The sequence below is a fragment of the Amphiura filiformis genome, chromosome 11 (genome assembly GCF_039555335.1).
Source record: "Amphiura filiformis chromosome 11, Afil_fr2py, whole genome shotgun sequence".
Taxonomy (NCBI): domain Eukaryota; kingdom Metazoa; phylum Echinodermata; class Ophiuroidea; order Amphilepidida; family Amphiuridae; genus Amphiura; species Amphiura filiformis.
In genome coordinates, this window is record NC_092638.1 from 67090019 (window position 1) to 67105488 (window position 15470).

The window sequence follows — 15470 nt, forward strand, 5'->3', positions numbered from 1 at the left end:
CCTGTTGTATGCAAACAAACAAGCATACACTAGGATCCACAGCATGCTCATCTATCAGGGGAACAGTTCTTAAACCCCAATACATTTGTACATTCATTGAATGACCTTTGAAGATTTGGGTATAAAAACGCATATGTATTCTGCAACTTGAGGTCAAATTTTGCACTATGATTATGTAATTGAGGTTATTGGACTATGCCATTGGGATGATGCTCTTGTGGTCCATAGTGATAGAATTTTAGAATTATTGTCAGACAGAATAGAAGAGACATATCTGGCACTCAATTTCCAAGGGGGGCAAAATAATAAATTGTCCCGCCAGCTCTCCCCTCTCCCACAAAGACATACCGAGATAAATGCGCATGAAGCACACAGTGGATGATTTTGACAGAATTATTTGGAAGAACATGTTGGCAAAAAGTAAACAAAAATCTGAATTTTTTTTTTCAGAATTGTTGATTTTTTAAGGGTCATTTAGCCTTTTACAGAAAAAGAAAGTAACAAAATTGTATCCGAACTTGGAAGTAGCAGCAGGGACAGCCTATTTATGGAAGCCCATATGTTACCAACAATACCATCCTTTGTCCTGTGCTAGGCCTCATACTGGAAAGATCAATTTCTCTTTTAGTATTGGACAAATATACTGCATTTCAGCAAAGCACAATATTTTACGTATCAGGGATTTTTTTTGAATTGGAAAAAACCATGGATAATTTTTGTAGCATCAAATTTTTGCTGCATTGATTTAAACTACAATAGGAATAAATAAGGGCCCCCTTGTCATTTCTGACATTTGCAAAATTTCCTTGCATAAAAACACTTTGTTCTTTTTATGGACTCTGTAACACAAATTGCAACACATTGTAATACAACCAAATACACACATAATTAAGTGCAACATGTAAATCAAAGCCTCTAAGCACATAATTATATGAAAACAGAACTTAAGGGGTACTACACCCAGGGCTCGAAAAAATGTTAATTTCCCGGGAAGCAAGCTAAATTTCCCAGGCAAATAGCATGTTTTATACACAAAAAAGGCACAATTTCCTCCAAATACCAGAATTTCCTCCAAACACCAACATTTCCTGGGAATGAGCTTCCCAAATTCCCCACTTTTTCGAGCCATGACTACACCCCTGCCCAATTTTGTGCCTATTTTTGCATTTTTCTCAAAAATTATAGTGCATTGGTGACAAGTAAGATATGCATATTATAGGGGCAAGGACTACAACTACTGTACTGGAAATTTTATTTCTACACAGACAACAGTTGCGGAGTTACAGTCAAAAATGAGGGAAAACCAATATTTGATCAATAAATCAATAACTACTTGCCTTGAGTTGCTGAATTTTCAGTGCAGTAGTTGTATTCCTTGCCCCTATAATATACAAATCTTACTTGTCACCAATGCGCTATAATTTTTGAGAAAAATGCAAAAAATATGCACAAAATTGGCCAGGGGTGTAGTACCCCCTTAAGATAGTATACAAATACAAAACAAACAAAAAATACAAATAAATTGGCAAATTTATTTTGAGAAAATGACAAATTTAACAAAATAGTGAGACTTAAGTGACCAACGAGTCCAGTCCAGTTGGTGAATGTTACAAGAGGAAATGGACATGGCAATTTTATCAAATGGTTTCACTTTTTGTTTTACTTCAATAAAGTCATTGAAATTATATGTTGCATTGTGCTATATTTTAAATCCATACACACCCTATAGAAGACATGACCTTAATCTCAGACACGGGGGGTTTAGATATCAAATAGATTCTCCCATTCAGGTAACTCAACATATAATAGGTTATGTCTTTCATACCACTACCAGGGTGTATGGATTTCTACTGGAATACCCCATTGTAAATTTACACTATGGACCACTATGGCCTCATCCCTGTGGCACAGTCCATTAACCTCAATTAAACAATCATAGTGCAAAATTTGACTTCAAGTTAAGTTAAAGAGTATGAGTTTTTGTATCCAAATTTTCAAAGGTCATTCAATGAATATATGCAAATGTATTGGGGTTAAAGAACTGTGTCCCTGATAGTTGAGCATGTTGTGGATCCTAATGATTGCATGACATGTAGTAATGATCAGGGACAGGCGATTTGCGCGGAACTTTTTTCCCGTGCAATTGGCTATTTTTTTCCTATGGGCATGGATACATGATTTGCACTGAAAAAAGAGTTCCGCGCAATTTGCTATTTTTTTCCGCACAAATCGCCTGTCCCTGGTAATGATGTACTTGTTTTTAACTTGCAAGCAGTGACCAGTTCATGTCGAGTAGATATATTTGTGGGATTTAAAATTGTTTGCACTTTTGCCAATTTTGACTGTTATTCTTGTTTATGAGTGATTCTACTCTAAATTTGTTTTAAAAATGTTACTCAAGAGGAATGAATTCGCACATTTTAATTCTCACGGTAGCTGCGTGGAATGTACAAAACACAAAAATAAATATAGCCCGAAAATTTATACTTATACCCTCACCAAGATCCAATGTGATATCATCTCTGATGGCAAAGTTCATTAACCTTATTCAACAGTGTAACCTAACTTGCCCTCAAATTGTTGAATATGAGTTTTGGTTCCCAACGCTATCATACCGTATTTCCTCGAATAAACGCCCCCCGGGGGCGTTGCATTTTCCAAACAGGGGGCGTTTATTTGAGGTCATTTTGAGAACGATAATTCCCGTTAAAATCATTAAGTAAGCTTAAAACGCACGCTGAAATGATAAACTATGAACTAGAAACACTAACTTCTGGTTCACTTCGGGTTTCCGACCATGATTTTCGCTGATTATTGATGCTATTATCGACCATGTGAGCAACTTGGTAAGCTTACTACATGTACACAAAGAAGCATGAAAATATCGGCATTTTTTAAACATCTTGGTTGAAAAAAGTGGAGGGGGGCGACTATTCGAGGAAATACGGTAGGTCATTCTGTGAATGTAAAAGGGTATTAGAGATTTGGAGTTAAGGAATTTTGTCCTGATAGACTGGAATATTGATATCCTAGACACAGTAAAGAAGAGTGCATTGGCCTGGTCCTAATTGGAAAGTTCAATGACACATGACAAATTCATTGATAGAACCAGCAGCTAAAGGAGGCCTTGAATAGTAAGCGATTCAATCAACATGAAGAATTATTATTTATACCAAGCTTTTGAACCGGTACAACAAAACTATTGTATAGTTTTTGAAAAGTATTACCCAGATGCAATACAAATTTGATTGAATATAATATCGTCATTGCGCATCACTCTGGTCGCAACACTGTCACATGTCACAACAATACATAACCAGTATGACAAGACAGCCAGTTTCTCACGGGAGATTGGTAAAACGAAGAATTTGCGATGATTCTTGAGGTTCAGAATAAACTGAATTTACTCGATTGCCAAGCGATGGGGGGAGGCAAGAAAAATACCCCCCCCGTCAGACTGTGTAAATGAGTATACTTAATGGGCATTGACCATGTACAAAAGCACACAGACCGTGCTGTGTTCATGTGATCGAATTGAACCTGTTTTGTGTGCTGTATTCATGAGATTTAAACCTGTTTTGTGTGCAAGTTTGTTCCTTAACCCACATGCTATCAGATATGGCACTCCTGGAGTAGAATTCCTTGGTGTTCATGATGGTGACAGTCCAGTATGGCAGCTATTCTTTCTCCCAAATCAGGTATGTATGTAAGAACTGCAAGAAGGCCCATACAGCAATAGCTGCCAGGTGTCATGCGCATAATATATAATTGAAGACCCAATTAAAAAGACTAGTTTGCGTATGACGTCCTGTCAACTGGACCAAAAATGCTGTACTGCACAGGTCAGCGACCAATCACGTCGCGCCTTTGTCCTGACGTCAGACGCAAACTAGTCTTTTTAATTCAGTCTTCAAATAGAAAGTCAGATTGTAGGGCAGCTATTGCAGATAAGCCTTTCTTGCACTAAGCCCTTGAAATGCAAGAAGGCAATAACTGCAAAGCTGCCCTATAGACATTTGACAATTTCTGCAATCTATATTTTATACACATATAAAATATGGTACCTGGCAGCTATTTCAGACTGGGCTTTGTTGTACGAAACCCTTAAATTAATTTTAGTCCTACAGTAGTTTACAGGTTGGGGTTAGTGCTGATCAGTGATCGGACATTAATGCAAGGATCAATTTGTAGCTTGAACCTGTAAAGCTAGCCTTGGCATATTATTGACATCGATTCGATGCCGATGATTGAGGTCAACAAAAGCATGACCCCAATTATAGGCAACAAATTAACGGCGATAATATGCTGTGGCTTGAGGTGGGTAGGTTCAAATTTCAAATTGATGCTTGCATAAACATGTATGAACCCTGATGTTTGTAGGATTCAGAAAGAGAATGGTGCACCCTGCAAGTGATCTGGGGTCCATTTCAGTCAATTTTAGGAAGCTTCATACGTTACAAAATCAATTGTAACTTACGACACATCGTAAAATCTATTTTACTAAAATGACTTACGATTGGTACCTCTCGTAAGTAATAGGGATTTACTACAGTGACCCTTCGTAAAGTTACGTCAAAGGGTATTCGTAACTTACGAACAGTTACTTCAGTTACGAAGGGTTAAAAGTTTAGTGAAATGAACCACGGGTAGGTGACGGTAAGCAGTTGGTCCTGTCTTTATAGGGCGTTATACATATGCGGAGTTGGTTTCGAAAAGAGTAAGGTGTTAACCCCTGACTATCCAATTCATGCTGGTCATATTTCTAAAGGGATACTCCTAGTAGAGTGGTTTATCACTGTTGGATTCCCTTTAGAAGTTCTGTTGTTAAAAGTGTAGAATAAAATAAAAACAAATTACAAACCGTCTTTGTTTGTTTCTTACCTGCATAGGGTCGTGTAATAAGCCTGTTGCAAGATAACAGTCTTCATCTGTGGGAGATCAACATTGTAGACGGCAGCTATTGTTTGGAAGAAGTCAAAAGTTACGCCTTGGAAGGAAGGTAAGAAATTCTTCCCCTGATCCCCCTCAAACAACCACCCTCCCACCCAACCCACATTGTAGGCGGCAGCTATTGTATGGAAGAAGTCAAAAGTTACGCCTTGGAAGGAAGGTAAGAAATTCTTCCCCTGATCCCCCTCAAACACCCACCCTCCCACCCCACCCCCATTCTAGGCGGCAGCTATTGTATGGAAGAAGTCAAGTTATGCCTTGGAAGGAATGTAAGAAATTCTTCCCCCATCCCCCTCCCCTAATCTCCTCGTCCCCCTCTCCCACCCCCTCACCCCTTGCAGATGGCAGCTATTGTCTGAAAATACTATAGTTTTCAGCAGAGAACTTCAGCGGTCTGCCAATTTAGTGCAGTTTATGGTGTATACGGAAGTGTGCTTCTGATTGGCTAATTGAATCACGTCATCATCACATAGGCACCTCATTCGCTGGCCAAGCTGTGTAGCAACGAGTGACCTAGTTCTTTTTAAGTGATAATCAGACAGAGCAGACGAACACCGCTGAAGTAATTTACTGAATTGTATAGTCAAAAGTTACGCCTTGGATGGAAGGTAACAAATGTGTTCCCTCTTTGGAAGGTAGCAACATGTCCCTTCTAGATATATAATTGTTTCATCTTATTATATTCCTCATTAGATTGAAGAAGATCTCAGTATGCTGCTTATCAGCCGACAGCAAGCTTTTGTATCTTGGTACAGAGGGAGGCAACATTTACCTGCTGGATGTGGATAAAATGGAACTCTCAGAAAACATCATCTATCAAGATGTTGTCATGCAGAAGTAAGTATGTCAGCCTTGCGTGTAAGGCTTAGAAGCAGGCCTTGAAATTCAGGGAGACTGCCAAGTCTAATGATAGACAGAGATAAAAAGAATTTATCGCATCTGATGTCACTGTCAATTACGATCCTTGATTGGTTTACACAGGATAATAGTGTGTAAAAGGAAGGTTGATTTTTCTGGTGCAGAAAAAGGAATAGCAGAAAATGGCGAAAAATTACATACTTTTACAAGGCAACAAGCAACTTTTCTAGGCATTGTTGACATGGTGCCTTTGCGAAAGAAAGTTTCCTACTATAAAGCCCTAACTTTTGAGATGGTTTGTATGTTTGAAGGTGCAAAAGTAACATAAAGTCGCCCGGTTATACCGCCGCGTTCAGCAAGTCATCATCATGACACTTGTAGACAAACCGTGCTCGAGTTTGATTGACAGATGAAGTCAGACGCGATAAATGCTTTTTATCTCTGTCTTTCATTATAGTAACCTCTATTTGGATCTACTCCTGTAAATTTGTGATTATTCTGTATTCATCATGTGATAAAGATTAGGGAAAGTAGACCGGGATTCAGGTTGCTGCAGCCACCAAGGCTTAGACTTGGCATTGGCTATTCCATTTAGAAATCATACTACCCCTGTGGAAGATTTTGGAAATATCTCCCACAGGGGAGGTATGAATTTCAAATGGAATGAACACATTAGCAGTTCCATTTAAAACTCACTCTCCCTCAGTAAAAGATTCAGGTTGAATCCTTCTCAGAGGGTGTATGAAATTCAAATTGAGCTGCCAATATGTTCATTTCATCTGAAATTCATACTCCCACTGTTAAAGATTTTCCAAAATCTTCCACAGGGGTAGTGTGGATTTTAAATGGAATAGCCCAGTGGCGGCCCACCCTCAATTTCAAAGCATTCTTTCTTGAAAAGTGAATTGGATTATTCAATTCGAAATCCCTACACACACCATATAGAAGACGTGACCTTTAATCTCGGTAACAAAGTTCCTTGTATCTGATCCAATTATACACTTACTTGTGAATGTTTCAACAACCACTGTTGCCTTTGTCAACACTTGATGAGGAATGACTGCAGTTACTGACAACCGACGCTAGAGGGATTTCCAGCGTGATTTTTTGGGTTGCCAGTTGGTTTTCCTTCTAGGGATTTTTTAGGTCCGTGCTGCAGAAACTCATCGAAAATGTGAGAAAGCTGGTACTGCCCCTCGTCTCTGTTCATAGTCGTGCGGCCCGTCTTCCTAATTTCTACAGCTTCCTTAATCCAGCGTTTGAATCTATCTTGCTCCGTGCCAATGACCTTAGCGTCCCCCCACCCAATGACGTGATTCTTGTCAACAACATGATCTGTTATAGCCGACTTGTAGGTGGTAGTTAGCGACTCTTTTCTCCCTGCTCTTGTGACCACTGTGTTGCTGACTTTTTGTTCAATTTGTTCAATCATGACCTTTAATCTCCCACAAATGGGGTGTAAATTTCAAATGGAGTCACCCCATTCAGGTAATCCAATTTGAAATTCACACTCCCTATGTGGGAGATTAAGGTCATGTCTTCCATAAGAGGTGTATGGATTTTAGTTGGAATAGCACTTTTTGAGGCCTGTGCATAGAAGTTAGCCTTACAAAATATGCAAATGTAGTAATGTCAGCCATAGCGAATTAATGATTGGAATTTTTGTTTTGCTATCCTCTACCGTGTGATAGATGATAGGCAGGTCCAATATTTTGAGTAGTGGATGCCGGCGCATTTATTCCCATTCTTAGTCAGATAATTATAATTTTGATAACTAAAACTAGTTTTATTAAGGAAAAAACAAGTTAATAAACTTACACCATGAAGAATTCCCTTACTACGCTTAGAACACTCTACTTACGCGCAGCTAGTGCCTACCTTGACAAGCGTGTTGCGTAATGACACTAATTATATCCTCAACTTTGTGAAAGACGACATGCAGGTACTAATGAAATTCATCACTTACAAGCTAGACCACTCCCACTGACTAAGAATACATATTAACACCCCTGTGAAACGAAATAGTAAGCCACATAGCACTAATTAGGTCATATGGGGGTTGTAACAAAAGGCAGAACAACCCACGTTATGTTGAGTTCATGTCATGTTGAATGTAAAGAAAGCACCATTTCCTCATGGATATTGTAGTCATGTAATTTATAGTCCCTGGTGATAGAAAGAATGGCTCATTATCGCAGTTGCAATGCAGAAAAGGTGTTGAAACTCGATGTTATGCATACAATGTATGTAAACTACATTGTAGACTAGGCCTATATATGGAGTCACTTTGACACTTCAAATTGAAAGTGTTCAAAAAGCCAACATTTACCTAACTACATATACATAATCACATGTAGACCCTAAATTTCAAATCTTATTTATAATGCCAGGCAAACCCCAATATTGAAGAACAATAAATTTAAGGGATACCTAAATCATGGAAATAAAATAAAATTAACCAGCAACATTTTACAAGATTTAATGAAATGCTTGTGATTTTCCTAATTTTATGCGAGCCATTGGATGCTAATTTAACAACTCGACCATATAATGGGCGAATATATTTTACTCCTTTAAAATGATTTTGCATCAGGTCTGTCCTTCAACTTTACATGAACTGAAAATATTGATGCTTTAAACTATGTGCACACTAGTAGTACCATGTGTGACACAATTTCATGCATGTACAATGTATGGTGACACTCATCGGATTTGGTTACAACTTAATGTAGTGCTAGAAGCCACAACATGCTCATCTATCGGGGTGCAGTTCTTTAACCCAATACATTTGTACATTCATTGAATGACCTTTAAAAATTTGGGTACAAAAACTCTGCAACATGAGGTCACATTTTGCACTATGATTGTTTAATTGAGGTTATTGAACTATACCATTGGGATGAGGCCATTGCATCTACATGTGTGGTTGCTCATCTCTCATCAGTAAATATATCAAGGGATAAATAATCAACACTATAGACTCTTTGCACAGACATCTTAACATAAAATTCTACTAATCTACTTGCCATCTCGCTAGGTGCATATTAATTATGTCTTTGCCTTTCCTCAGACACATGTAATTGGTGGATGTAATACGCTAATATTTTTCATACCAAAATGTTAATTTTAAGTAAAAATATGACCTTTCCATTTTAATGCATATAGATGGAGATCTATGCATAGATTCAATACATGGAATGTTAATTAAACTTTTGCCCATTGCCTATAATCAGCTTTATAGCCAAGGATGGGCACTGGACGCCACCACTCATTTCTAGAACCCACTGTTAAAGGTTTATTGCAGTGCCTGAGTCCACCACTCAAATTCTAAAGAACATTATGTGTATTTTACTGAATTTATCTTAAAGGTGTACAGTATTGGTAAAATCTTGCTAAAAATATCAAGTTTCTGCAAATTGCTGCCTGGTTGCAGCAATTTTAGGGTCATTTTCAAAAAAAGGCCTGACCGACCTACCATACATTTTTTTTCGTCGCCTTAGCAAACTTTCTTTCAAAGATAGCAAATTTTCCTAGAAGTTGTTATATTGCTCTTTATTTGGGAAAGCATTTGTTTCAATACCAACATTTTCCAGGAAGCTGCTTTCTTGATTCCCTTGCTTCTGCCAGCCCTACCAGTCAGAATATGTGGCGCCATCCCAGAGAAGATATCTTACACTTCCCACAATGCATTTCTTCCATTTCAATTTCTGTACTGATTTGCTATCTACTGCAACATTGGTATATTGATAAAAAGTACTTCAATGAACAGAGTGCAACCAGATCTTGCAAAATATGTTTATTTCTTGACTATCGATCCAAGTTTAGCCAGTCTATTAGTAATAAGAGTGTCATTTCCTGTAATGAGGTGATGGGTCATGTTGCAAAGGATTCTGGGAAGACTAAGATTTCTTCTCGGTGCCATCCCATTTGAACGGAATCATGGATAATAACCTCATGTAGCAAGGTAAATAGATGAAAACTCATTTATCTGATCCGAGGTTGTTGCATCCAATTTCAATACATCCGATGCTAATTAGTTCTTAGGATGAGGAGTAAGGCTGTCAAGGGCAAGCTAATTACCAAGTGATATAGACACATAGCCTTTTTGTTATTATACCTCATAAATATTCATGAGCTAAAAATGCTAATTTATTGGTCAATCACAAATGACAAGGACTATTATTCTCCATGTAAATAAATTATGACCATTTTTTCTCAACCTCATTCTATAGTCGGAAGTCCAGTGTAATCCAGTTTATCAGGGAAATATTGTTCCATTTGGAAACCCTTAACGCATTTGCCTTGACATACAACTCCAAGTATACTAATTACTGTACTATACAATACTTATTAATTATGAAAAACATTGGGCTATCCAGTTGAAATCCATGCACCTGATATGCACCTAACCCCATTTGAAATTCACACTCCCTGTGTGGGAGATTAAGGTCATGTCTACCATAGGGGTGTATGGATTTCAACTGGAATAGCCCATTACCAAAATACATGCTTTGGAGCAATTATACTCTGTAGGCAACCTACTTAAATTAAAGATACTCGGCACATCCCTTTAAATGATGTTGTTGTTTAAGAGGATGACAAGGCCAATAATGATGATGATGATGATGATGCAGTTATATGACATCTAAGGCAGCTGTGTAAATAGGGACGCATCTTATGAGTCTTGAGATTCAAATTTATAGGAGTAGGAAGAAATTACCTTGTGTCGTTTGGCTTTTTTGTGATTGAAATGGAGAGTATTCAGTTTAATTACTTTTTACTCGCTATTATACTAAGCAGGGCGCAGAGGGAAACATTTTAGAAACTTTCATTAAGCTGCTTATTTTGCTACCCTCAGTTATTATTGGCTGCTAAGACCAATGCTGGCTCAAAATACTTTTATTTTTATTCCGAGGCTAATTTTTAAAATAGAAAAATATCCCTTGTACAATGTATGTACATATTGGCCTATTCCAGTTGATATCCATCCATCCCCCATGGAAGACATTCAGGTAACCCAATTTAAAATTCACACTCCCTGTGTGGAAGATTAAGATCATATCTTGCATAGGATGTATCATTAGAATGCATCTCAAGTTTCAGACCCATAATAGATTTCAAATGGTATCCCATTCCCATCCTTCACAGGTACTAGTATTTTATGAAATTTGGGGTAATCACCCGTAACCCCCTCGAGCTCTCTTATGGATAGTGTCTGATACAGGCTTAGGGCTCATTTGGTGTCTGTAGAATTTGGAAATTCCTGATCCTATCATGGATGGGGACTACCAATGGCAACTTCCACCTCCTTGAAAATTTCTATATAACTATGCAGAATGCCTTAATCCTAACCCGTCTGAAACTCACTAAAGCTCACTAGGAAAACCAGGGACTGCCTTTTGAGGAGAGCGAGAGCAATCACTCTCTACTGCTCTCCTTAAATCTGATATAGGAGAGTGATTTTTAGCTCTTCTTAGTTGACTATTCTATCCTTACATTCTATTGTAAATGCTCTAAACAGCTCTCCTTGAAGGCTCCAGAAGAGCTATTTAATGCTCTCCTGCAAATTCCAAACGACAGTCCCTGGAAAACCACTGTGCATGCATGCATTCCATGTGATTCCATGTGATGGCATGACGCAATCAGCCAGGGAATCGCTGGCCAGGCCAGCGAAACCCCTGTGGCTACAAGTCTGTGATTTGAGTGGCATGCGAGGGGTCCGAGATTCAAATCCTGGGGTACCAAGTGACTTCTTTGTTCATCTACTCTGCTTTTCCGTTTCCTCTTTCCCTTCTGATAGCAAAAAAAACATGGTTTCTGTCAGGGATAACATATTTGGTCACAACTATTTACTATTATTGTGATGTCTACCAACACGGCTAGCTGATTCTTATGCAAGATGACATTGTCTAATGTTAGAGAAAGTGCAATGATGATGTGGCTTATATTATGGTATTAGAGTTTGATTATAGAGATTATGTTTCTCTCTGGTGTAATAGATGTATAGTATACTGATGGTGTGATAAAGCAGTGCTAGATGATGAAACAATACCATACCGCCTCATTGCACACATACTGGGTTGCAGAGAAGATATTGTATCCTTCCCAGAACCCTTTGCAACATGACGCATCACCTCATTACCTATATACTCCTATTACTTCGTACAGGTTTTCTTTGTTTTCATGTTGAGAATAGACTGGCTAAACATGCGTTGATAGTCAAGACATAAACATATTTTGCAAGATCTGGATGTGCTCTGTTCATTGAGTATCCATGTTGCACAAGATAGCAAATCGGTACAGGAATATGAAATGGAAGAGATGCATTGTGGGAAGTTATCTTTGCTAATTTTGGTTGGATAGGGATTATTGGATCAATAATTTAAAAACAAGTGCAATATAGGTCATTAGCGATGAGATTAAATTCAGTTGCCTCCTATGGGAAGTACTGTGGTATGTGTGCAATGAAGCGGTAAGGCAGGAAAGGTATCTTAAACTTCCCACAATGCATTTCTTGTATTAATTTACTATTCAGTGCAACATTGGGTCAATATTGACAAGAAATACCTGAATTTAAAGATCTTGATGAGATCTTTGATCAAGGTATTGCCTATTGCATTGTTTAAGAGTTGAATAGACCAGATTTCAATTTTCAAAACTGCGTAATAGAGGCCTTGCATGTGACGTATCATCCCGTAAATATGGCGGACTACTCAAATGCATTCCACAAAAGCATGATTGCAATCTACCGTGACAGTTCGTCTAACACACATAATCCTGCACTACGATCAAATAGGTTGATGACAGCATTTGATTGAATGGACTGCACTCCGTCATAACTACGGTGAAGGACACCGGCTCAAATCCTTTGTTTGGAGCCAATCGATAATTTCATGCAGGGCCATAATTTAGTTATATAATGAGCCATTGTTACTGAATGCAACGATGTGTAACATTGTGATTTGAACCAGGTGTGTAAAACAAAATAAACCACTATTCCAATAACTTAAGGGCTGGGGTATGAGCGTTTGGACAGTATTTATTTTGGGACATTAGAGCACATCAGACATATCGAATTGCATTCTGAATCGAAGAATGTCATTCTGATATCAAATAATTTTGATTTTTGAAATTGCAATTTAATACACATTTTATGGCAAATCATTAAAATTGATATTTTTGATATTTAACAGTACTTGAAGTAAACTTTATAAATCTGATGATTTATACTTAAAGTGTATGTAGGTGGGATGAAAAGCCGACGATCAATTGAAAATTTTGACCTTTCGTATTGAAGATATGGATTTTTTTCCCAAAACACCATTAAAAAATTAGGTCTTTTTGGGAAAAATTCCATATCTTCAATATGAAAGGTCAAAATTTTCAATTGACCGTCGGCTTTTCCTCCCTGCTACATACACTTTAAGAATATATCATTAGATTTATATAATTTACTTCGAGGACTGTTATATATCAAAATTTGAAAAATATCAAATTTGTATAATTTGTCATAAAATTTGTATTATATTGTGATTTTCAAAAATGAAAATTATTTGATATCAGAAAGACATGCTTCAGATTCAGAATGCAATTCGATAGGTCTGAGGTGCTCTCATGTCCCACAAAAAATACTGTCGAAACGCATAAACGCTCATTTTAGATCCCTTAAAGAATTTCTTAATTTAGTAAAAAAACCTTTCAATTTTGTAAAAAGTCTGGGGGGTTTAAGAACTTGTGGCCCCTTTAGTATGGTAATGGTATGGACCATCAACAAAGTCATGCATATCACAAAATGGTCATCTCAAACCTGGGTTTAAAGTAATTTGTCGCAATTATGCATTGTATGTGCTGGTTTATAGACATTGTAATACTTGCACTATATTTTAGGCCTAACTGAAGGTCTTGCTATTCTTTTGGAAAAAAAATCACCTTTGCTATGGGTGCCCTTATTAAAATTGCTTTGGGCTCCTTTCAGCATAAAATGTTTTCCTAACTAGCAAAATGTGAGAGAATTGCTGAACCTTTCCATACTCACTAGTATCCACAACATGTTCATCTATCAGGGCACATTTCTTTAACCCCAATACATTTGTATTCATTGAATGACCTTAGAAAAGTTGGGTACAAAAACTCATACTCTTCAACTTGAGATCAAATTTTGCACTATGAGTGTTTAATTGAGGTTATTGAACTATGCAATTGGGATGAGGCCATTGGTACATAGTGACTGTGGCACTGAAATGTGATAGCGTTGGTATCTGTGTTTGAATGTGATTCACACAGAATTTGTGATCTTTCGGTTGAAAGTCATACACCACCTATATGGGAAGACATGAAGATCGTAATCTTGCAGGGGGGGGATTTCAAATAGAGTTGCCAAATGCCTCCTTGAATAAGCAAGTCTTTAGCTGTGTTTTTAAGGCTGTGATGCTGTTCAAAATAGGATATTATAGAGTTATAATGATGTCTGTCCAGATACCTAGATAAACTATAGATTTAAAATGAATCACTCTGAAACAGTATATTTTTTTTCTGACCTTGGTGAGTGAACTTGAGTCTGCATATCAAAGTAGGCAACAGATGTTACTTCCACTATGAACCACAATGCCCTCATCCCAATGGCATAGTTCAATAACCTCAATAAGATAATCATAGTGCAAAATTTGAACTCAAGTATGAGGTTTTGTAACCAAATTTTCAAAGGTCATTCAATGAATGTACAAATGTATAGGAGTTAAAGAACAGTGCCCTGATAGATTAGCATGTGCACTTTTTTTTTATCTATTTCAGGCCAATTTTGGGTCCTTGGGTGCTAAGTTGATCTATTATTTGGCCAATTTTGGGCATTTTTGCCAAATTTGTGCTATTTTTTAGCCTTTTTGTATCACTGTATTTAAGCTTTTTTTCAAGTAAATCCAATCTAATGTCGGATATTGGTGTTGATGAACTCTGTCCTACATGCAGATATTGTCACTATAAGTTTTTATTATCTCATTCCCAATTTGCAAGTATTTTCACGGATAGTTTATTTTAAGTCGGAAACCAAGACAATATGTTTATATCCCGGGTTCATATTAATTATAAAATTGTTAATTTTTCCTTGTTTCTTTCTAATTTGTTTTGCAGCGTTCCAGATGATTACAAAGTCAACCCAGGTCCAGTTGAATCCATTGCAATGCATCCAGGAAACCCAGACAAGGTAAAACAGGGGTGGAGAGGTGTGGGGTTGGATACAGGGGGTGTGTCAGGTTCGAATAGCAGTATCAGGTTCTTGATAAGTTTGTGGGACATAAATGTCCAAAATCTGTTTAAAGGAGATGTGCTTTTCAAGATTTTATCCAAAAACTGGGAAAAGTGCATTAGAGTTTTTTTAAACCAAAATTAACAAAACATTTCCACTTTTCCCAAATATGAACTTCAGTTCAAAGATCCGAAAATTAGTATATTTCTAGTTCTGATTTAGGTAATCCTAACCCTAATCCCAACTTTCGTCAAATTTATATTTGGGGTAAAGTTTTGGGTTTTAATGAAGGGGTTCATGGGGTCAAATACTTCAAAGAGCGGTTCATGTGGATGGACAATTTACTGGCCATGTGTTCATAGCGCAGCTGTTGCACTTACGGACAAGCAAAATTATTACAAGATAAAGTACTAATAATTGA

General features: G+C 37.4%; 1 protein-coding gene across 1 annotated transcript in view; it reads left to right on the forward strand.

The window, feature by feature from the left end:
• LOC140165174 (LLGL scribble cell polarity complex component 2-like) overlaps nt 1-15470 on the forward strand; it is an 83841-nt gene that overhangs the window by 22042 nt on the left and 46329 nt on the right. The window contains exons 4-7 of the mRNA XM_072188616.1: nt 3617-3698; nt 4890-4999; nt 5644-5787; nt 14935-15007. Coding sequence (XP_072044717.1) covers nt 3617-3698; nt 4890-4999; nt 5644-5787; nt 14935-15007 — 409 coding nt within the window. The remainder of the gene's footprint in view (nt 1-3616; nt 3699-4889; nt 5000-5643; nt 5788-14934; nt 15008-15470) is intronic.